Source organism: Silurus aristotelis (genome assembly GCF_946808225.1).
Source record: "Silurus aristotelis genome assembly, chromosome: 7".
Taxonomy (NCBI): Eukaryota; Metazoa; Chordata; class Actinopteri; order Siluriformes; family Siluridae; genus Silurus; species Silurus aristotelis.
The window spans coordinates 23,431,446-23,454,491 of NC_139580.1; the positions used below are offsets into that span (position 1 = coordinate 23,431,446).

The 23,046-nt window shown below is 36.7% G+C and overlaps 1 protein-coding gene across 2 annotated transcripts in view; it reads left to right on the forward strand.

Moving 5' to 3' along the window:
• Positions 1–6,146: 6,146 nt before the first annotated feature.
• Positions 6,147–23,046, forward strand: part of LOC310728538 (A disintegrin and metalloproteinase with thrombospondin motifs 20) — a 105,230-nt gene continuing 88,330 nt past the window's right edge. Inside the window, exons 1-3 of one of the 2 annotated variants that reach the window (XM_083546084.1) lie at positions 6,147–6,698; positions 6,897–7,264; positions 15,724–15,886. In XM_083546084.1, the coding sequence (XP_083402210.1) occupies positions 6,608–6,698; positions 6,897–7,264; positions 15,724–15,886 (622 nt within the window). In that variant the 5' untranslated portion in view covers positions 6,147–6,607. The remainder of the gene's footprint in view (positions 6,699–6,896; positions 7,265–15,723; positions 15,887–23,046) is intronic. The other variant, XM_083546085.1, reaches the window with a different exon arrangement.

The following is a 23,046-nucleotide window of genomic DNA, read 5'->3' on the forward strand; positions in this document are numbered from 1 at the left end:
GTGACAGTGATAGCATCTGAGAAATAGAGAAAAGGAAATGGAGTAATGGAGAGAAGACAAAAGAGAAAAGATGACAGGAGACTGGTGATGTCACATCATTAAAACCCCACAGTTACCAGCCTTAAGGCTTCTTAATACTGATCTATTTGCTTTTTACCCTTGTGGTGTCTATGTGATTAAATGATTAAAACAGAACCATAACATGATTAAAAACACTAATTCCATTAGGGGAATGTAATGGAATAGATGGAGGCAATCCAATATTGACTCAGGAGCATTACTGATTGATTTCATTGGAGAGGTAGTACTTAAAGTGTACCTTTAACAATACTCAAACAGCTGATACTCATCAGAAACTGATTGTGTTACTGTAAGAAAACATTGGCACCAACTATCTGCCACTGAGCACCATCTCTACAGTAGACATTTACCTTGAGCACACATCATCATCATCAGGGACTCCTCTCATCATCATCAGGGAGTCACAAACTGTTTAACCTCCATCCGTCCAGAAGGTGATATAGAAACATTTGACCTGCAGGTTCAGTGTCAGTTTTTTTTTTTTTTTTTTCCAACAATGATCACTCTACTAAACTCATCATTTTGCTTAAGTCATATCATGTCTGTATAATTATGAATGTATATAACTCTGAATTTATAGCATAATTTACATAAATCATGTACGTCTTTTACTGTATATTTATATATCTTATTCTCAACCTATATTGTCTTACACACACACACACACACACACACACACACACACACACACACACACACACACACACACACACACACACACATTACACGTATTTAAAATTTTAGTTTTCACTTATTGATCTTATATACCCACATACTCTAACTGTACTTGCTCATCTGCTATCTATCTATCTATCTATCTATCTATCTATCTATCTATCTATCTATCTATCTATCTATCTATCTATCTATCTATCTATCTAATGTACGTTTTTTACTGTATATTTATATATCTTATTCTCAACCTATATTGTCTTACACACACACACACACACACACACACACACACACACACACACACACACACACACACATTACACGTATTTAAAATTTTAGTTTTCACTTATTGATCTTATATACCCACATACTCTAACTGTACTTGCTCATCTGCTATCTATCTATCTATCTATCTATCTATCTATCTATCTATCTATCTATCTATCTATCTATCTATCTATCTATCTATCTATCTATCTATCTATCTGTCTGTCTGTCTGTCTGTCTGTCTGTCTGTCTGTCTGTCTGTCTGTCTGTCTGTCTGTCTGTCTGTCTGTCTGTCTGTCCTAATTTATAAAGTTCATGGAAACAAGACGTGACTTTCTTTTTGCTTTTGAGTTTTTTTGTTAAACAGCAATAAAGAATAGTCAAACTACCATCCTTTATTTGATTAAACTACTCATTTTATTTAATATTCAGAATAAATTAAAACACTTTCTTATAGTTTGTCGTGTGTTTTGGAGCATTTCTCGAATCATCCTTAAGATGTGCAAATCAGTAGGTGCATTTCTCAAAACAATGTGAACAAACAGCACAACACTTTGGATTTCTTGGAAAAGCCTGAACTTTTCCTAAAATCCCTAGTTCATCTCTCAAAAGTAAGTGTTTGTGTCAATGAACATCTCTTTGCCTTTAGAATGAAAAGTCCCTTTGCCAATGTTCACAAGCAAAATCATCAAAATGTTTAGTCATGTTATCAGTATGATGGTTAATAATTTTAGTATTTCTTGATATAAACTACAGTTTGGCTCACAATGAGTGAAAATGCACAAAATTTGAATTTCTTCTGTACGGCATCTATGAATTTCAGCAGCACAAATTCTTTTATTTTATTGCATATTTAATATATATTGATTGCAAGAGACAGGATTCACACTGTTACTGTACTATACAAGTGTTTGTTCATTTCTTGGTTGTTCATCCATTTTCAGATGTTTTGGAAAAACACTTTCCAATTGAAGGTTCACGAGATTCACCTTTGACCTATTGTATAGAACTAGTTGATTATTGGTTGATCTGATGCGTTCACTTCCCTTCATTAGTGACATTCAAGATTCATCTGCACAATTTATCATTCAAGAAACATTTACCTAAAAAAAGTTTAATAGAAATTTAAGGTTGACAGATGATGACAACTGGTTTAACCATTTTACATTCAATGAACAAATGCTGAGATGTTTTGGGGGTTAAGACTTTTTAGGTATTATATCTATCTTGTCATAAACAACTGATAATGTAGAAACAGCAGACAATTGTACACAATTGATTAAACAAATCTACTAAAGCATTTACAATTTGACCAAAAGCAACAATAAATTGTTTTTATGATGTGCACAAGTGACTACATGGCATGGAGGTTAAACAAGGAGTTTCGAAAATTTCATTTCTGATATAACGAATGCTCCAAAGCAACTGAGAAAAACTGTAAATGTTCAAGGAGAAAATGTACCAGCAATGAAAACAATAATAATAACAGTAAACACAACAAATCAGCTTCACACATATTCCAAAAACATTACTATCAGTTACTGTAGTGTTATTCAGGTTGCTGGATTTGGTTTAGAATAAAGGTGAGGTCAGACCTACATGTCTTGACTGATATATCATTATATCTGCAGGTCCAAAAGAAAGAGAAGAAAAGTGTTTGAACCCTGATGGCCATGCAGTGCAAGCTGTGGGATGAGAAAAGGGGTTAGTGCTTTAGACCGTAAATCTCTGTACTGTCAGTTGAAAGACTTGTCAGGCTTTTCAGTAGGAATAACTGACCACCTCCTTATGGATGCTCTTTACATGAACATAAGCATATTTCTACCACTGTTGTTCTCAAGGTCCATCAGTTCAAACTCAGAGAAAAGCAACAGTGAGTCTGAAGGAAGGTGTGTGAACATCCAACAGTGCAATAATGCAGTTATGTATATCGAAGGATTGTTAAATGTTTCCTTCATCACCACAAATATAATTTATCCAGCAACAGTGGAGTGCTTTCATTTTATTTACTTAATTTTTTAACACAAATTGTACATATTGTACAAAGTATTAAAAATCTTTACACTAGGTATTACATATGACTGTATATACTACATATAATATACATTGACTCACATTTGTTGAGAAAAATAGCAAGAAGAAGACTAATACGAATCACATGACATTTTTTACACAATCTGTAGAATGAGAGGTCCTTTCGTTTTACAGAGGTCAATTTAGTCTGTTCAGAGAAGCCGAAAGAAGAAGAAAAAGAATGTGTCATGTCTACTGACCATGGATTATCATTAGAAAGGAAAAGCAAACACATCAGAGTTTAGTGCTTGACATTTGTCAATAAGTTAAGGATTTATAATGATTTATAATGATTGGAGAGCAGCTTTCAACATTGGAATTTAACTCTGACTTAGCAGACAGAAAAAAGAATCCTCATGTATAAAAACAAAATACGAAATTCAGAACAAATGTGTATATAATGAATTGAATTAACCACTGCGGCTATAAACATTGTCAAGTTGTCACAATAGATCTGTAAACATATTTATTTCCTGGATTTGGCACTTGATTTGTGGAAACAATCTGATCACCTGTCCTTCTACAGTTCTACAGTAGAAGTAGCATGGTTTCATTGAGAACAACAATGAGGTGGTGTGATGTAACCACAGGTGAAGAATAGTTACCCTGAAGTGGCCTATTTTCTCAATAGTTGCACATTCCAAAATATATTATTTGTTATGTTCTGTACCATAGCAATTTGCAAACAGTTTCAATTCTTTTATTATTTAAAATATTCCTATATTCCACTGGCGGCTGAGGCTCACGTTAACACTAAAATTAAAGATGTACACATTTACCCACAGCATTTATTCTTAAATTGAAAACAAGTACAACAATACTGAACAGTGATAGACAAAAAATGGCAATAAATTACAGGTTATGAAGCTTGTGTTTGCTAGTTAAATGTTAGAAACCTGAATAGAAAGTCTAAGCAATACAGTTTAAATACACTACATTGCCAAAGGTTTGCAGACACCTGGTTATAAGTATGGTATGTGTTTTTTGAGCATCACATTCCACATTTAGTCACAATTTACATGAATAATTCCCTCCACTCTTCTGAGAAGATGTTTTACTACATTTTGGAGTGTGTTTATGGAGATTTGTGCATTCAGACAAAAGGGTGTTTGTAAAATCAAGTACTGATGTAGGTGAGGTGAGGAGGTGAAGGTGGGGTGCGGTCAGTGTTCACATTCATCCCAAAAATGTTCAATGGAGTTCAGAGCTCTATAGCAGGAGATCTTCCACTCCAACCCATGCAAAGCATATCTTCATAGAGCTGGCTTTATGCACAGGAGTATTGTCATGCTGAACCAGGTTTGGGTCTCCTTGTTCAAGGAAAAATTTCATGCTACTGCATCCAAAGAGCCTATACAACTGTATAGGCTTCAGTGTTGCAAGAACAGTTTGGGAAAGAAACACATATGGCTGGAAAAGTCAAGTTTTCCAATACTTTTGCCCATATAGTGTATGTGGCAAATAGAAGACTGTGTTCCTAAGTGTTCCATATATGTTCTGGACAGTCATGAACAGCAATGATAAGCAATTCCATACATAACTGCTTCTAAAAGCAGGCTATGACACTGATTCATTATTAAGAACATCTGCTGGGGTTGTAAATTTCCTAAAGCATATTTGAACATTTTCTTAATGAAGCGCTCCACATGTGTGAAACTAAGACTGTATTTACAGCCTCTATAGGCATCCTCATTGTTTGAAGACTTTGCATGATGTTGACTAACAGTAGCCTGAAGGAACCAAAGCTGCAGCAAATACCACAATTAGTTGACAATGGAGCGTTTTCTACATAATACTCCAGAGATGAGTACAAAAAGGTACACTCTCAGCCTCGGAAGAGAGATTTGGAAAGAAGCAGATATATGTACTGGAAGAACTATTACATATTTTGGATGTATTTATTATTTCAGAGGTTCCATGTATTGAAAATTATTGTTTTTTTCTATATTTATACTGCTTACTTTATTTTTTATGAATGATGTAATAGTGACATGACAATTCAGATGTAAACTTTAGAACCACCCTCTTCCAGTCAATTGAACTGTATCAAGTTCATCTTATATGTAGAAAACATTATTCCAGACTTGGGAGGCACATTTCTATACTGTGAGAAGAGAAGAGAAGAGAAGAGAAGAGAAGAGAAGAGAAGAGAAGAGAAGAGAAGAGAAGAGAAGAGAAGAGAAGAGAAGAGAAAAGAAAAACACTATGGAAATGTGCCTCCCAAGTCTGGAATGATGTTTTTCTAGATAAAAGATGAAGATAAACCTGAGATGAGACTTCTTATCTCTTCTCCACTCTTCTCTTCTCTTCTCTTCTCTTCTCTTCTCTTCTCTTCTCTTCTCTTCTCTTCTCTGAGATTTTATGATTATACATGCAAATAACCAGAATCCCACAATTTCAGTACTTGTGCTTGAGTGTATGGCAATTCTAACCACAGAAGATTATTCTACTCAAAATAAACAAACCAGAAAATTGTATATTACATGCATTATGAAGTTTATAAGATACAAACTCACACGTTGACAGAAGAGAGAATGACCTTAAAAGTAAACTGAAAAGTAGACACTTTAGACTTAGAAATTACATTTGTACAAGAAAATTTGTATTTAAAAAATATATTTTACACTTTGATCAAAACTATGGTGCAGAAATATGGAAACCTTTGATCAGTTTGTAGACTGCAAACCACCAAACCCAGTTTCTGAGCCATCCCCAAATTGTTGGCACAACGATGAAAGTACTTAGTTGTATAGAATGTCTAAAATGCATGTATGTGTATAAAGTAAGGCCCATGAAGACATGTCTTGTCTGGAGTGGAAAAATGTGAGAGTGCACCCCAGATCCCCTTATCTGGCCACATCTCACCAATGCTCTTGATGCTGAATGATCACAGATCCACATGGACATGTTTTAAAATCAAGAGGAAAGCCTTCACAGATTACATCACCTTACAGCATAGGCGATTTTGGACATGTATGATCAGGAAGCATATGGCTGTGATGATCAGGTGAAACAGTGTGGCCTGTCAGTTCCTTCTGAGTATTGTATATTGTAAAATGCTGGTGTTTTTGAAGATCCTTGCTTTGTCCAACTTCTTTCAGTCTGCTGCTGAAGAAAAAGTAGGAGACGGAGAAGCAGACAACCCGCTGAATTGAGGATGCCCTTGCTGATTGGCTGAGGACTTCTTTGAAGGCGTGACCACGCTCTGAACTCCGAGCAGAGTTTGGAGTGTAGGGGGTGTCTTATGGATGGCCGAGGGAAAGCAGCCGAGTTGGCATCGACCCCTCAACCTAGATCGATCTCGGAAACGCACAACGAGTAAACGCTTGCACTTTTCCCCCACTTTTGCCGGAATCACTTGGCGATGAGGCCAGAGCGCTCGGCAACACTGGAGTTGCAGAAGAAAGCCGAGAATCCCATGAGCCGCTGCTGACAAGACGGGAGAAGGAGAGCAGAAAGCCGGTGGTGGGAAGGAAGGAGGCTGCGGCTTCTGCTTCCCGCAGGATAAACCATGCAGCTGGCAATCTGGCTGCTGGGACTCATATGTCACCTTGCAGGTCTCGCCTGGAGCCTGCACATGCATCGGCTGCACCCAAAGCAAGGTAGAACTGAAACTTGTCAATGAGTGATGCGTAAAAATCAGTGTCCAATGAATGAGAAATGTAAGCATGCAAACTAGATTAAACTGTGATCTGTGTCTCTATACTGTGGATCACTGCAACTGGTCTTTAGTAGACCAGGCTACGTTTACAGGTAACGTCCAGGAGTTGAACGAATGCGCATTTTTCCCCCCCTTTTAGAAAGTTTCGTCAGGCAGTTGTCCGCGTACGAAATAGTAACGCCGGTCAGAGTGAACGATTTCGGCGAGGCGTTCCCGCAGCAAAGGCACTACAGGCGAAGGCGGAGGAGCGCGGAACCGGACCTTGGGGCTTCGGTGGCGGCTGCGGCGGCGCTCCGCGCGCACTACCGCGTCGAGGCGTTCGGCGAGCGCTTCCACCTGAACCTAAGCGCGGACGCAGCCTTCATCGCGCCCTCGTATGGGGTCACGCACCTGGGCGCGCCGCACAGCCGAGGACACGAGCCCGAGGACATGCGACACTGTTTCTTCCAAGGACATGTCAATGGACAACTTGAGCACCGCGCAGTCTTCAGCCTGTGCACCGGCCTGGTGAGTATGGCGTGTGAACATGGGCTGCCATTGTTACAGACTCACTCTATGATGGCACCAGGTACATCTACCTTCATAATGCATCATAGGGTTCATAGTGTCTCTGCAGTTGATCAATATTATAATGACTTAGACATGGTTTCATTTAATCTGGGGTGGCACAGTAGCACACCAGGTACTGTTACAGTGTTGAAGTGCAATCTCACTTCTCCAAACCCAGCTTGAGTCACTGTCAGGTGTTTCCCTCTAAGTCTCTGTTTTTTCTCCCACCTTTTAAAAACATACCAGTTTTTGAACAGAATTGGCTTTGGTAAAATCGACTATAGGCGGGTGCTAATAATGTGGATGTGTGTGTGCATGTTGCCCTGTAATGGACTGGCAAATCATCCAGGGTGTGTCCCCACCTCACGGCCTTGTTCCTGGAATAGGCTCTGGATCCTGACCAGGAAAAAGTGTTAACTAAAAAACTCAGAGCAATTATCAATAGTCCAAGTTGTGATCAGAGATCAGAGTTAGGCTAGTAATCATGATGATAAAGTTCTTATAAAAGGGTTGCATGTGCCATCATCTGCCATCACATGTCCTTCTGTGCATCCATGTGACCACAACTATATGAATCTGGTTTTTTTTCATGAGAAACACTCAATCACACAGTGTCTCAGCTGACCGTTTCCGGTCTTGTCATGATGTTGCAGAGTGGAACGCTTTCCTCCTCACGTTTCTCCCAGGCAGTGCATGTGCCAGTAGATCAAGTCTACACTGAACAATCCAGAGTGAATGTTTGCGCTGGTCTTTTGTGCGGGGCTGAAAGGATACAGGGATATGATTAAATAGATACCTAAATACCGGAGATTGGCAGTAGGAAGCAGGTTACTTGTTGTGACTCTGCCAGCTGGCAGTAGTTTGACACTTGTTTGATAAACATTATCCTGAATATTGCAGTGAAAATAGGCCAAGGCTACCGGATATGTATATCCTTCTGCCTCTAGAAATAATATGTAACATGAAAATATGGGTTGTCAGATATTGGCTTTAGAGAGAAGGCATCAATATGAAAATGTGAATCGTAAGTAATCTGAACAGACCAGAGTGATTTGATGAGTTATGATACTCCAACACTAGGATAGACTGGCATCCCATCTTAAAGGGTGTTCCTGCCTCCTAAACCAGAATTCTGCCATGACCCTGACCAGGGTTTGGACCTTGATCTTTAGTCATTTCTCATCACCGTGTGTCATTTTCTCAGTAAAATACATGGCCATATCTGGACACACTTTGACACAACCGATTCTTCTTTTTTTAAAGGCATCGGTTTGATTGTTTATGTGGAAATCAGATACACACTGAGACTGATACCTTCTAATATTATTTATACACTTCATATATTTTTAGTGAATTTTTTAGGGTTAGATTTACTCTGATATACTCTGTCTAAATTGTTTAATCCAGGGGTTACTTCAGGATTTTCTCCATTTACCATTCATTTGTGTGTCTTGCTGGATTTAAAATGCCGGTCACTAGCTTTTTGTTAACTGGCACTCTGATGGTTGTACTTTCCCGTTCTTTGATCTAGGCCTTTCTCAGAATGTGCCTGAATGACCAATTTGCATGCACCCATTCGTTAATTAGTTATCTTAGTGAGGGGATTACTCATGCTGAAGAAAGTGGTAAATAGGAACTGTGTGAACTCCCTGTGTGCTACTGGCAGTACCACAGAGGACCCGAGTCATTTAAAGCTGTGAACTTCAATAGGCCATACATCATTCGGCTTTTTTAGAGTTTTAGGACTGGACTCTCAGATAAGCCTTATTGTTCTGGCTGTTGTATTATTTTGAGATCCAAACAGAAGCCTGTGATGACCTGGATTTGTTGTGATGTTCTGTGTCTGTGCTAAAATATCAGGTTGCCTTGTGTACGCATACTTCACAATATCTGATCTGCACATTTTATGAATGATGCATTTCATTCATCATGTATTTTATTGATGCGGCAACAAAAAAGAATGTGGTTGGAGAGAACTCTTTGCAGTAAACTGTGTTAATTATCTATTAATCGTTCCTTAGAAAGAAAATTGTGTCAGACTGAGCTGAAATGTTGAACAGTATAGGACAATATGCAGTATATATCACAAAGTATACAGCTATTAGCTGATTTGTTTATATTGCTGTCACCTCTACACAGAGGTATTTATAATCTAATGCTTTTTGCCCTGTGGAACAAAAAGCATTCCTTTTGGCAATAAGGGATTTACTGTAAATAGCCTGATTTATCAATTGCCATTTCTTTGTCTGTGTTCTCTGGTATTCTTTTATGCTACTGTATATTTAAAAAATCTCAGCAGAGAGTAGTGAGGCTGCCACGGAGAAGCTGCATTCAACATTTCATTTCAGCACTCGTTCCTGAACAGCAGCATGAGTAAGCAAAAAGGTCTTTTACCAAGATTCCCCTTTTATCACAAGAGAGTATAAGAAACAACTTAAAGTGAATAATGGTCTTCATTAAACACACTGAAAATCAGTTTTAGATTAGATCCTTGATCTGACAAGACAAAGAGAGGTGTCAGAGATAGGGCTTTTCATTCGCATCTAGACCATAGGCGTTAAAGAAATGCATTTGCGTTTAAACCTGTAAGAATTGGGGGATAAAAAAAATACAGATTGATATGCAAGTGACAATAAAAAAGACAAGTAAAAAGTAGTTTGAAAGTTGGAATTTAAAGATAGTGTGCATATAAATACAAATCAAATCAGAGTGTTGCATCTTTTGTAAAATGACTCTCTTTAAACATATAAATTGATCCATCACCAAGTTTTAGGCAAAGGTAAAAAAAAATCGAACCTTGCATACAAAGGTCAGGGCATTTAAAAAACCATACTGTTAATTTGGCATTTTGTAATGTTTAATGTACTAAAGAAAATATTCCTACAGTTTAAAGAATAAACTAATATTAACCATATACTTAATCTGATATATTTTTCTTCATATAAAAAATATTTTCTTGAGATAAACTGTGTCTGGTATTAAGATACAGCCTTGTGGACAATATTATTATAAATGAACAGTGACATCTTTTATTTATTCATTTTTTATTTATTTTTTATACTATTCCATAGTGTTCAAGTTTATTTACAGCCCAAAATGTAATTTTCAGCATAAGCCTACATCAAAGTGTCAGACAGTGGAGCTGAACATAATTCTGACCTTCATTAGAAAGGATAGTTAGCCTCAAGAAATTGAACCACACGTCTGTTTTCATCACACTCCACTGTATCTGAGTAACATGAAATCTGTAGTTATATCTGAGGTTTGAATGCTCATAAGCACAATTGCAGTATTACTATGCACTTATAACTCATCTCTGAATATGGGCCCTTCTATTTCAAAACACAGCATCTAGAGATTATATAATCACCTAGCTTTCCCAGCAGCAATTCTGTCTCTTTCAAACCACAGATGACAGTACCTGTCTGCACGTTGATTTAATAACCCCGATTACAAGTTGTTTTCTGATGGCCTTGTGTGCAGATGCTCACAGCTATTCAGCAAGGAGATACCCTGTAACTAGAGTCTATAAAAAAAAAAAAACTGGCAGTCTCAGTTCTTTCTATCCACTTCTATTGTAGCAATGAACTAAACCTCTCTAAACCTCTATACCCTACATGAATATGGTGTCTTCTATAACAATAGGCAAGACAGAGAATATCCTGCATAACCTAAGGGGTTTCTGGCTTCAGACCAGAATGACCACAAGATAAGATAGGATCATTTAAGTTACTTTCTTTGATGTGTAAGAATTTGTCATATGTGACACAAATATGACTAGAGTCAATCTTCGTTTCTTTATGTGCATGTCTCAGTATCCGTGGTGTAGCGTTTTGTCAAAGTGGACGTGTTTTTACAGCACGTGCCTGGTTGAGTTATGTCAACTTTCCATCCCTTAGGCTGTGTCCGGATGTGTTCTGCTGTCAGAATTCCCCTCTTTGCTCTGAGTGGAAATAACCCTCAAAGAGATAGCGCTGAAAGCGACAATATCCTGTTTGAGTGAGCAAATCTAATGAAACACCACCAACACCAGCATGTAAAGAGCGACCTGCCTCTTTCTCTTTTCCGCCCATTTCTCTTTTCCGACATGATTATACCTAGCTAATAATTTGAATAAATCTTTCTCGATCAGATCGCTTATGTCAAGCTTTGATCAAGAGTCGCAAACCAGAATACCAATAGAACGTTTATTAGCCTTGGGATACAAACAGAAGCTAGGAAGCACCATGTAGCGGAAAAACGGGTATATTCCGAAACACAGGTAGTCCAGGAATGATCGCCAAAATAAACCGGACGGTGAGTGATTGCGAGCAGGGGCCTTATAAAGAGAGGGTGTAGATTGGAAACAGGTGAAGGTGATTAGTGTGAAGGCGAGGTGCTGCGAGTGTGCTGAGTGACGGGGTGGGAGGGTGAGGGTGTGGGGGGGATTGAAGTGTCAATTATAAAAGTACTGATCTAAGAGAAGTATATTTGGAAATGTTAGCAGTTCAGTGTTCCATTTTCTTGCACATTAGTTGTGGTCTGGTGACAGGTTGTCATTTAGCACAATTTATGATTTCATCAAATTTATGTTTCAAATGTTTATGTTTTCAAATGAGGTATTATGTTTCAATATAGTAGACAAAAAATGCCATTTGTTCAAGTGTATTAAGTTTAGTGAAGTAAAAGTTTTTCATACAGATACTTGAAAAACATACTTAAATAGAGAAATGAAGTAAAAATACAGGGGGCAATCAGCTTTAATGGAATTCAGCAGTTAGTTTTATTTCCCTGGTAAACACATATATAATATTTAGTAATTAAGTGCTGGGTTTAATCAGGTGTCTCAGTGCAGTAAAAGTGGACAAACCGCAAATACTGCATTAGCTGATGTCTGATCTCAACATTTAAATTTACATTTACATTTGCGGCATTTAGAAGACGCCCTTGTCCAGAGCGATGTACAAAAGTGCTCAACAGTCCATAGTGTGTAATAAGTAGAAGCTATTTCTCTGATGCCTGTAGAGTGAATCATTCGGATGCTTTCACGTTTTTATCAAACATCTGCTATTTTTCACGTGCCACTTTATGAATATTTTCAAAATATAGCCTTGAGAGATTTATCCCAGTCTTTAGTAATACAACGCAGAACAAAAAAAAATAAAAGATTTACTTACGACACGTGCAAATAATGTTTTAATTACATCATACTTAAAGCACAGTGCTAGCCGCAAACTATTTCACATTTCAGACCCATGAATCATTCAAATGTTTTTCATTCATCTTTAGTAATGCCTGCTCAGTGTTGTAGTGGATTAAGATTCTATCCCAGGAACACAATTAGTGTGATGTGGGGATACGTTTTCCATTGTTTGGTCATTGTTGTAATGTAAACACAGTTATAGACGTGTACTTGGGATGTGGAGAACGATAGCGATAACCAATGATATGATACATCTAAGATACATATGAAGCATCTACCTATGTGATGCGATATGATTCACCCTATTACAATTTAATTTTAATTTATTTCAACACAGTGCGATTTAATGCAGTACGATACAATGAATAAAAAAAGCTATGCAATTCATTATGTTACAGATAGTTCACTTTTGTTTCTTTGGTTCAGACAGACAGCAAATCCTACATTTACTTAAGTGTATTTTTATATTTCTCCTCGCTAAACTGTTCTCTCAGCAGCACCTCAGGCTTCTGAGAGAACAGTTTAGCGAGAAGAAATATATTTACATATAAGACATCATTGGTCATTTTCTAAATAATAAAAGTATAGTGTAACTACTCATAATTATATATGTAACACATGTGGTGTTACGCTAGCTTCACTGTTCTTCACCGCGTTCGTGGGTTCTTGGCGTTGTTCTGCCGATCGGTTTATCACCACTGCATTTGGGACACATGACAAAGAGCCACTGTAGATTAAACAGTGCGTCTCATGTCTCTCTCTACACTCTCACAACTCCCGCATAGACTGTTCTTTCTCATGATTTCAAATCACTGTTCTTGCAGTATTATAGTATTATCTTATTTAAGTTGTGGTACATCATTTATAACCTTCAATTACACTCCCTACATATACTGTACATAAATACATTTTTACTGATGCAAATGTGGTTAAAACAATTTTGCTAACTTTTTAAAATTGATGCTTCACATCATTAACTTTTATGCCGATACACTGATGTAAAAAAGATCAATCTTAACATCTATAATGTGAACTTTATGTAGTCCTTTGCAGGTCGTTCTAGACTTAGATAGTTCTGTGTTGCTTTATGAAGTACCTTGGGCCTCTATGGCCACTTGACTTGACATTCTGGATGGAACACTTTTTTATCACAGCTTAAACTACATATTATCAGACTTCAGTGGAAATTAATTATTGGTTAATTCCTGAATGTGGCAGTAATGTAAAATTAATTTCTGTTTGGGTGCAGTGTAGGGTCTTTTGTTTTTTAATGATAAAAAAGTCACACATGCAGAACACACGATTTTATCGCTTGTCACATTATTTGCAAAATTTTACTATTTATTTATTTATTTATTTATTTATTTATTTATTTATTTATTTATTTATTTATTTATTTATTTATTATTTTTATTTTTTTTACCAAATTTAAGGCTACATTTGATTTGTGATATTTTTGATGGACCAAAAATATGATCTTAGGTGTTCCATCATTTGTTAGAATTTTGTTAGATTTTATGCTTTGAAAGAGGAGCCTGATCCGACTACTATTCACATCTTAGCAGAGGATTTATTAAACAAGGATTGTGCCATTTTGGTTATATGTTGGTGCTCAATGTCTGCTTTCCCATAGAATTAGGTTTTCTCCCTATAAGTTATTACACAGCCTATTATGATAATGCTATAGCTAACAATGTAAAAAGAAAGAAGCTTTTAATAAATATTTGTAAATAAATGAATAAATACAACCCCCGTGACAGATTAAAGTTTCACTTTCCATTATCCGTGACCGACACACGAGCATTTTGAGGTGGTGCTTTAAATATTTAACAATGTCTGGGACATATTGTAGAGGTATAATCTGTTCTAATGTATATTTATTTCTGTTTGTTTTTTGGTGCATTGATGTTGTGCTGCGTGCTTTTCTGCAATCACTTATTTCTTATATTTTAGGTTTATTCATCCAAAATGTTTTTCTACATTTTCTTCTATATCTTTGTGTGATGTTCTGTACATCATGGCTTCAAAATCCTATGAGGAATTGTTTTTACTATTGTTTTTCCACATTACCTGTTATTACAACCTAAAAAAAAGTGCAAAATCGAAAAGTTCAAATCTGTTAATCGATTAAAATATTTCATCGCCATTAATCGAACGATTGTCATGAATTAACTCGTGATTAATCCCAACCTAATTGCACATATTTATCTGTCCTAAATGTACCTTCAATTAATACTTTTCCAGTTTTTTATAAACTAATCAACATGGACATAGACAAATATGGATGCTTAAGACAAATGTATGTTTATTATTAGTAAAACCATACTTCACTTAAAGCATGAGGTCAAAATATTCTTGTAACTGTTTTTATATTACGTAAATCATCAGGACACCAAATGGAACTTTTGCTATGTTTCGACACAGACTGTTTTAATTGCCGGATGTGAGCATCATGGCAGATTTTAGTGCTTGATTAGAGACTTGGTGCATCAGTAAAACAAATATTTAGTGATTAAAATATTATTTTTTTTTATGGAGTTTATAATGTTTTATTTTTTTTATGTCTGAGTAAAGAAAGGAGGTCATGAATAAATGTGTATTTAGCCTCTTTTATATTTATCTATTTATATTTTTAATTATTAAGTTATTAAGGTGTTAATTTTGACAGCCCTAATAAAAAGGCATGGTCAGTTTTGTCTATCAGTTGAGAGCTAGTTTTGGTTGCTTTATTAGAAAGTTGTTTCTGTGTGCTGTGTGTGAAATCCTTAGTCAGGGACACTCATAATACGACAGACTTCTTTAAACATCCCTACTAATATTCTATTAAACTCAAGGACCACCCTGGATTGTTAAACTTTATTATGTAGTTTCATGTCTCAACAATATTTACATGATTTGTACAAGTTATATATTTAATTTAAAGTATTAATGATTGGTTTCTAAGAGGTCCCCTGGTGGTCTAGTGGTTAAGATGCAGCGCTCCCACCGCTGCGACCCGGGTTCGATTCCCGGTCAGGGAACCATCCCCAGCCACTCTTAGTGCCGGTCCCAAGCCCGGATAAATTGGGGAGGGTTGCGTTAGGAAGGGCATCCAGTGTAAAACATGTGCCAAATCAAACATGCAGAGGATCCGCTGTGGCGACCCCTAACGGGAGAAGCCGAAAAGAAAGTTTTAATGATTGGTTTCTAAATTGTATGTCGTTACCTAATGTTGCTGTTTCATTTGATCCTGCAGATTGGTACATTTACAACCCGCAGTGGAGAATACTTTCTTGAACCTTTAATGGCAGCTGATGACACGGAGTATGAGGAAGGACACAACAAGCCTCATCTGGTATACAAACACGACAGGAAGAAAAAGCATGATGGCGGTGCATCTGAGCCTTGTGCATCTTCAGGTAATGATCAAAGCGTTCTATACAAAGCTTGTGGACTGGTTTGTGGGAAGAACTGCATATTTAAGTAAATAACATTTTAGCATTTTGGCACGAGTCTTCATGAGGGGATTAAAGCCGGTGAAATTCTTCTTTCACAGAGAACAAATCTGAATCTAAAAGACGTGCACTTTTTGTTTCTTAAGTATTAACACCCAAGTATACAACACAATATACAACAACCCTGGCGGAATAGGAATCTTGCTATAATTACTATCCCACCCAAAGCCTCCAATTTAATTAGACGTTTTATGGCTTAGGTCTTTTGGTGGTGTCAATGCCTTCTTCAGAAAATTGACCCTGCAAAGTTCAATGCAACGAAAAGCCTGAAGGATCCCTGGCGGTCTTCCTAGTGGGCGGCCTTTATGTAGGCTCATATAAATCTTGTGTGTGTCGGTTGCTTGATTTGCTTGTTCTGTGAACTCGCCATTGTAACCAGCTCGGGGTCATTGTGCACGCTGGAACGTAGCGTGGTTTGAATGACTTAAAGGGTGAGGTTGATACCGCCTTAATATCCTTCCTTTTAATTGTAGTAGTCTGTGTGTGGTACAGGCAGTTTGGATTGTCTTTGCCAAGGTTTAAAAAAAAAAAACGTGATTTCTGAATGGAACCATACAGATCCAATTTCTTTACATGTGCTTTTCTTTTGATGAGCTAGAGCTGTGGCTGCTTTGGTGTCAACACACTTCACCTTTTATATGTTTATAAGGTTTTTCTGCAACCTCCATTTTGGATGTAAAGTGTAATGGCTGAGTGTGGTATAATCCTCAGTGCGTGGAAAGTGTTAAAAGAAAGAGGATCCACACTGCCAAGGACTAGAAAGCAGTTAATACACAATGCAGCAGGATTAAAAGGAATGGGTGCTTATAGTTAAAAGTGTTTCAGGTGGTGGCTCTTATTATCACTATCAGATAACTGGAGTCACTTGGCAGATTTGGAGATAGGCAGTCTTTGAAGAATATTTCATGTTCTTGTTGCTCAGGATGATATTGTCAAAGCAAAAGATCTCACCAGTCACTGTCTGCAGGGACAGTGTAAAGATCTGGCCAGCCACTGTCTGTGTGAACAAAAGCATGTGTTCGGAAAAGATACTGCGAGTGTGGTTGAGAAACGTTGCTTTGCATGGAATGCTGTGATCGCATATGGAAGTGTCCTGCACGTAACTTTGTTGCGCACATTGCCCACTACATCGCCATACACCATTCGTGAGTCAGACGGTATACTCGCTGCATGCACTGCCCAACCTCCTGCCAGCAAAAGCTAAATATGGAACTGCCTCATGACTTGCTTTACAGTTTTTCTCAGTTGCTTTGGAGAGTTTCTCAGATTAGAAATAAAATTCTCAAACCTGCTTGTTCAACCTCCAAATCATGCAGTTATTTGTGCTCATCATAAAATCGATTTCTCGTTGCATTGAACAAAATGTGAATGCTTTGGTACATTCGTTTAATTGATTGTGTACAATTGTCTGCTTTTCTCACATTGCCAATTGTTTGTCATGTTGATCAAAATATAATTTTTTTTACCTGAATTGTCTTAACCCCCAAAACATCTTGGCATCATTCCATCGCATGTCATTCAATGCTTAATGGTTAAACCAGTTGTCATCATCTGTCAAGCTTGTCGTCTTCACATTTCTGTTAAACTTTTTTGTTGTTTGTAATCAATATAAAAAGTAAAAATCAAGTATAAAAAGTTTGGAGGCCGGTCATTTGCTGTCCAGGGACCAACGCTGTGGAATGCACTTCCAGCACACATACGATGCATCACTGAGCTGAGTGTTTTTAAATCGCAGTTGAAAACTCATTTATTCAGACAAGCTTTTAACACGTAGCCCTGAATCAACTGCTATTTTATGTTCATTGTGTCTTATTTTTTATTTTTTTTATTTTCTTAAGTATTTATTTATTTTTTAATATATTACTTTTTAATTCAATTTTTATTTTATTTTTAATATTTATTTTTTGCTTTCCTGGAAAGCGCCTTGTGCTCCTGTTGGTGGTTGTAATGCGCTTTGTAAATAAAGTTTGATTGATTGATTGATCATGTCTTGAATTGATGAATTGTGCAGATGAATCTTGAATTTCACTAATAAAGGCGAGTGTACAGCATCAGGATCAACCAATGAGCAACTAGTTCTCTAAAATAGGTCAAAGGTGAATCTTGTGAATCTTCAATTGGAAAGAGTATACAGACAGAGCAAAACACAGAATTACAATTTCTAAAAATTGATGAACAACCAAGAAATGAACGGACACTATGACAGTACAGTAAAAGTGTGAATCCTGTCCGATCTTCTGCAGTCAATATAAATCAAATATGCAATCAAATAAATATAAATTTGCGTTGTTGAAATTCATATCTGCCACAACGAAGAAATTCACCCTTGTGCATTTTCAATCATAGAAATCCAAGCCGTCGTTTATATCAGGAAATACTGAAACTGTGCGCCATACTGACATACTGACAACACAACAACATTTTCACTCTCTTATTTGTGATCAATGACAAAAAGGACGTGTTATTCTGATGGCAATGAGATGCTCAGTGACACAAATACTTACAATTGATGAACTAAGGATTTTGAGAAAAGTACAGGCTTTAGCAAGAAATCCAATGTGTTTGTACAAATTGTTTTGAGAAATGCAAATACTAAGTTTGTGAAATGCTCCAAAGCCACTAAGAGAAAATGTAAACAAGGGAAATTTGTATTTAGTGTCCATTTAATCTGTCTTTAGTTCATGCCAAAACTCTGCACGCCATATTACTGTTTGAGATCATGAGCTATTTGGAAAGTTGTCAGATAAAAATATTTATCTCATGATGTTTTGTCATGTTACTCTATGTGACGATACTGGAAATGAATTTGCTTAGGTTAAGATTTAACACTCTTACATGATGTACAGAATGTTGTTAGGAGTTTTTTTAGCAGCTGCACAACTCTTTTGGAGAGACGCAGCTTATGTTTCCAGTATTAAAAGTGTAAACTCGTTACTTGCATGTCCCTGTGTCTAGTGCGCATTATACATTCCAGTTCAGATAACAAATTGTCCCAACTTGTTCTTACATTCAGGTAATTAAGTTTATATATATTAAGTTTGTAATCTGGCATACCAGTGTAGATTTATTCATTGCTAGAGACTCAAAGCACTTTTGTGCTAGCTAGCTACTAGCCACTAGCCTGTGATTTCAGCACACAAGTTTGTGGCAGCTTTTCTAATCCACCTGATCGACAAATAATGCTTCAGTTACACTAGACTTTCAGTGAAATTTGCATCAAATATAATGTTTTGACAAGTTTGGTTTAAAAAAAATTACACAGACATTTTGTTCATTTGTGAAGACATAAGCATCTGGAATATATAATGAATTAAATGTTGTATAATAATAAAAAAAATGATATATGCATAAATTAATTATACAAACATTGAAAACAAGCATTGGAACGTAGTAATGCCGCAGTAAATCACGTTTGAAAACAGATAAGTCACTGTTGTAGTAGACGAATGTTATGAAAAGAGAATGGAACGGAGAAACGCGGCGAGCTAACAGGCTTGATTGTAAAAAAGGAAAGAATATGGCTGAAAACAACAACAGTAAATAAACATTTAATTATTTACTGATGTTGTTATTTCCTGCTTTTAGATTTATTGTTTGTTCGTTCGCACCGCTTTAATTGAATCCATCACTATGTTGCGAGCGAGCTGTTTGCGCAATGTGATGCTCGCGAGTCGCAACAGAACAGACTGTCCCGAAGTTACAAACAAACAGTTTACATAATAGCACTTCATTGAACTGTACCATGTTCACATGATGAGGATTATACAGTTTTTGCTTACCTGATATTTCGCCTTCTTCCGTGACACCAGTGTGTTTTCTTTTGCGCTTCTGCATCGCTGTGGTACTTCCATACCACACAAGCTTTGCATGCATAAAATGCTCCAATGCCTTGTATGACTTGGAATGCACACTTGTTCCCACTGCCGGTTGACCTGTACTCTTATTTTATAGACATTTAGTGCTATGTTTTATAAAACCAGATAGTGTCACATTGCTCTAATCAGTGTTTCCTTCTTTTTGTATTTTGTTGAAGAAAATCATCTCAAGTCCATTATACGTGATTTTAGGAAAGTGTTGGCCACACCAAACTTTTTTCCTGACTCTTATTTACTGTATACCTATGCAAATGGTGGCACCAGAAATGCAAGCTTATTGTGAGAAATATTTGCATTTCGCAGCTCAGTTCAAGTTTAATGTGACCGGTAAAGAAAAAAGAATATGCCAGGATGTGACCTCGTCAGAAAATATAGTATGTGGATTGAATTGCTGGTGCATTATTCCATTTTTTATTATTTTTTTTTTACAAACAGCTTTAAAATAATATAAACTTAACATTTATAAAGTTGCCTGGTTTGCGGTGTCATGGTTGCTGCCCGTTTGCAGAAGGTATCCGAAAAGATTTTGCATGCTGAAAGTATAGTGTGAGTGTGACAGCAGCTGAAAGGAGTGGACACACCCTTCAGCATACACATGCTTATGAATGGAAGGCAACAGAATGAAAAAATATAGTATGACTGCAGCCCGAGTTCAACAACCAGAAAACAGAAATAAAATAAAAAACCTGCTTATTGACTTTTGCAGAACAAAGCCTGCTATTTGTTATGTAGCTATGTAGGTTTAAACATACTGTAAAACAACTGCTTGATCCGAATCCAACCGCCTGCTGCACTACACACGCCAGTCAGGGCTCGAGCTGCTGACAGGACCATGTTTGCTAAGTGCATTATTTAGTGTACACAGATGACAGATGATCTTTACAGGGACAGGAACCTGCATGTATATGGAAACGCTGACAAAAATCAAACAAAATAAAGTTCAGCGCATGCCTTTCATATATCTTTTTTCATATATGCAAAGCATAGTCACTTTAAGTTCATTCATTCATTTTCTCCCGCTTATCCGTAATTCGGGTCCCCAGACTTTGAACCCCAGACTTTCCGATCGGCAACCCAGCGCCTTAACCGCTGGAGCCACCACTCCCCCTTCACTTTAAGTTATATAGTATATAATATGTGCTACAGTCTTACACATTAGATGCAAATGTCAGAAGAGTACACTGCAAATAAAAACAAAGATTAAACATTACTACTTAATATATTTTTTTCTTGTTGAATCTATTTATTTGTTTGTTTGTAGAAATGTTTGCTTAAAATCAGCAAAATGATCATGAAAATTTGTTACAAAAATTGAATGAGTGCAAATGGTTTGATGGTTTAATAACCTATTTCCAGGTCGCAATACTGGTTGCAATAATGATTGCACGACTATGAAAATTAAACGGAAATGGAATTACGAAAAAGAAAGTCTTTAGAAATAATATATAAATATACTCATTTGCTATACTTTGTACTTTGTGCTACTGCACTAACTTTATCTATTGCTACATTACATTTGAAATAAAACACTTCATTGTTTTTTTTGTTTTTTTACATAAAATTACCGACAAGTGCCATCTCTCATTTTTATTTATATATGTACATATGTATGCATGTATGTACGTATTTATTTATTTTACAATTGAGTTATATGTTACAGCATTTTAGAATATATTCCAGTATTAATACTAAATACCTTAAAATAGTTCTTGTCCTAAAATCTTTACTGTGAGTAATTTAGGCACTCGAGTCTGCAGACTGCAGATTCCTCTTCCTTCATCCGTCTTCAGAAGGATGGTGAGGTGAATAAAAGCTTCCATTGTGAGGGTCAGTAATCTCATGGCCTATGCCTCCATTCTTTATGTTGGCCTTGAAAGAGGAGTTTTGTCTTAAATTGAAGTTGCTCTCCATCATCTGATTTCTGATAGGACATAGGATAAAATGGAAGAGGAGATGGAGACAGAGAGAAGTGAGGGAAAATTTTGAGAGAGGGGGAGATCTATCAATCAGTTGCTTAGAATGATAATGCAGATTTGCTATGAACTTTGCTGCTTCTTCTTCACTGTTATGTCTATATCTTACGTGTGTCGATGTCGTCTTTTCAATTGTTTAAAATGTATTCATTTCCAGTTTAACTTTCAACCCTAAACATGACCCTATGTGACTTGATATTGTTCATGTCATCTAACTTTATCTGGTCACTCTAACTCACACGAGTTAGAAACCAGTTATGTGGCCTGCACTGTGGGATTCCTCTTGCACTTTAAACAGTGCTCTGCTCAGTGTATATTTTAATATAAGTGTGTACAAATCGTTGTACTCAATCTTGTGTTCCTAAACCAGTCATATATATTATAAAAAGAATAAATATACATATTCTATATGGACAAAAGTTTGGTTGTGGTTTGTTAATAGAGATTTCTGCTACCTCAGCCACAAAGGTACTAGCAAAGTCAGGGTGAGGGGGCCTGGGGTGTAGTCAACATTCCAGTTTATCCCAAAATGTGCTCAGTAGGGTTAAGGTCAGAGCTTTATAGCAGTCCACTCAAGATCTTTCACTCCAACCAATGTAAACCATATCTTCATGGAGTTGATTTTTGTGCACAGGGGCATTGTCATGCTGGGAAAGGTTTGGGTGTACTAGTTCAAGTAAAGGGAAATTTTTATTCTACTGAAAATGTATTTATTTTTATTCTACAAAGACATTCGTTACAATTGTGTGCTTTCAACTTTGTGGTAACAGGTTGGGGAAAAATCCCATACGCATTAAATAAAATCAGGTGTCTCAATATTTTTATTCATAAAGTGCATCTCTGAAAAGTGCATTGTGAATGTTTCGGTAAAATCAGTATTGTTTTCCATTATTGTCAAGCTGTATGTGGACTAATCGAATATTCCCTCAGATTTGATGGTGATCAGAACAAAAATAAATATTCTGTTTTATATCAACAAGCACTATCTATTGGGATCTACTTTGTTCTGATAAGATAAGGATCATGGTTTTGGCTGAAACTTTATCCCTAACCAATTACACTTGTATGTAAAATTTATGAAATACACGTGACCAGATTTCATTTTCGTTCCTCAAGCCTGGTCTGGATTGGAAAATTGTGCAGGCTCTGAAGATGAGAGCATTACATTTCTACACAGCCTACCTGTGTCCTTTAATGGTCTTATCTTTAATAGTCG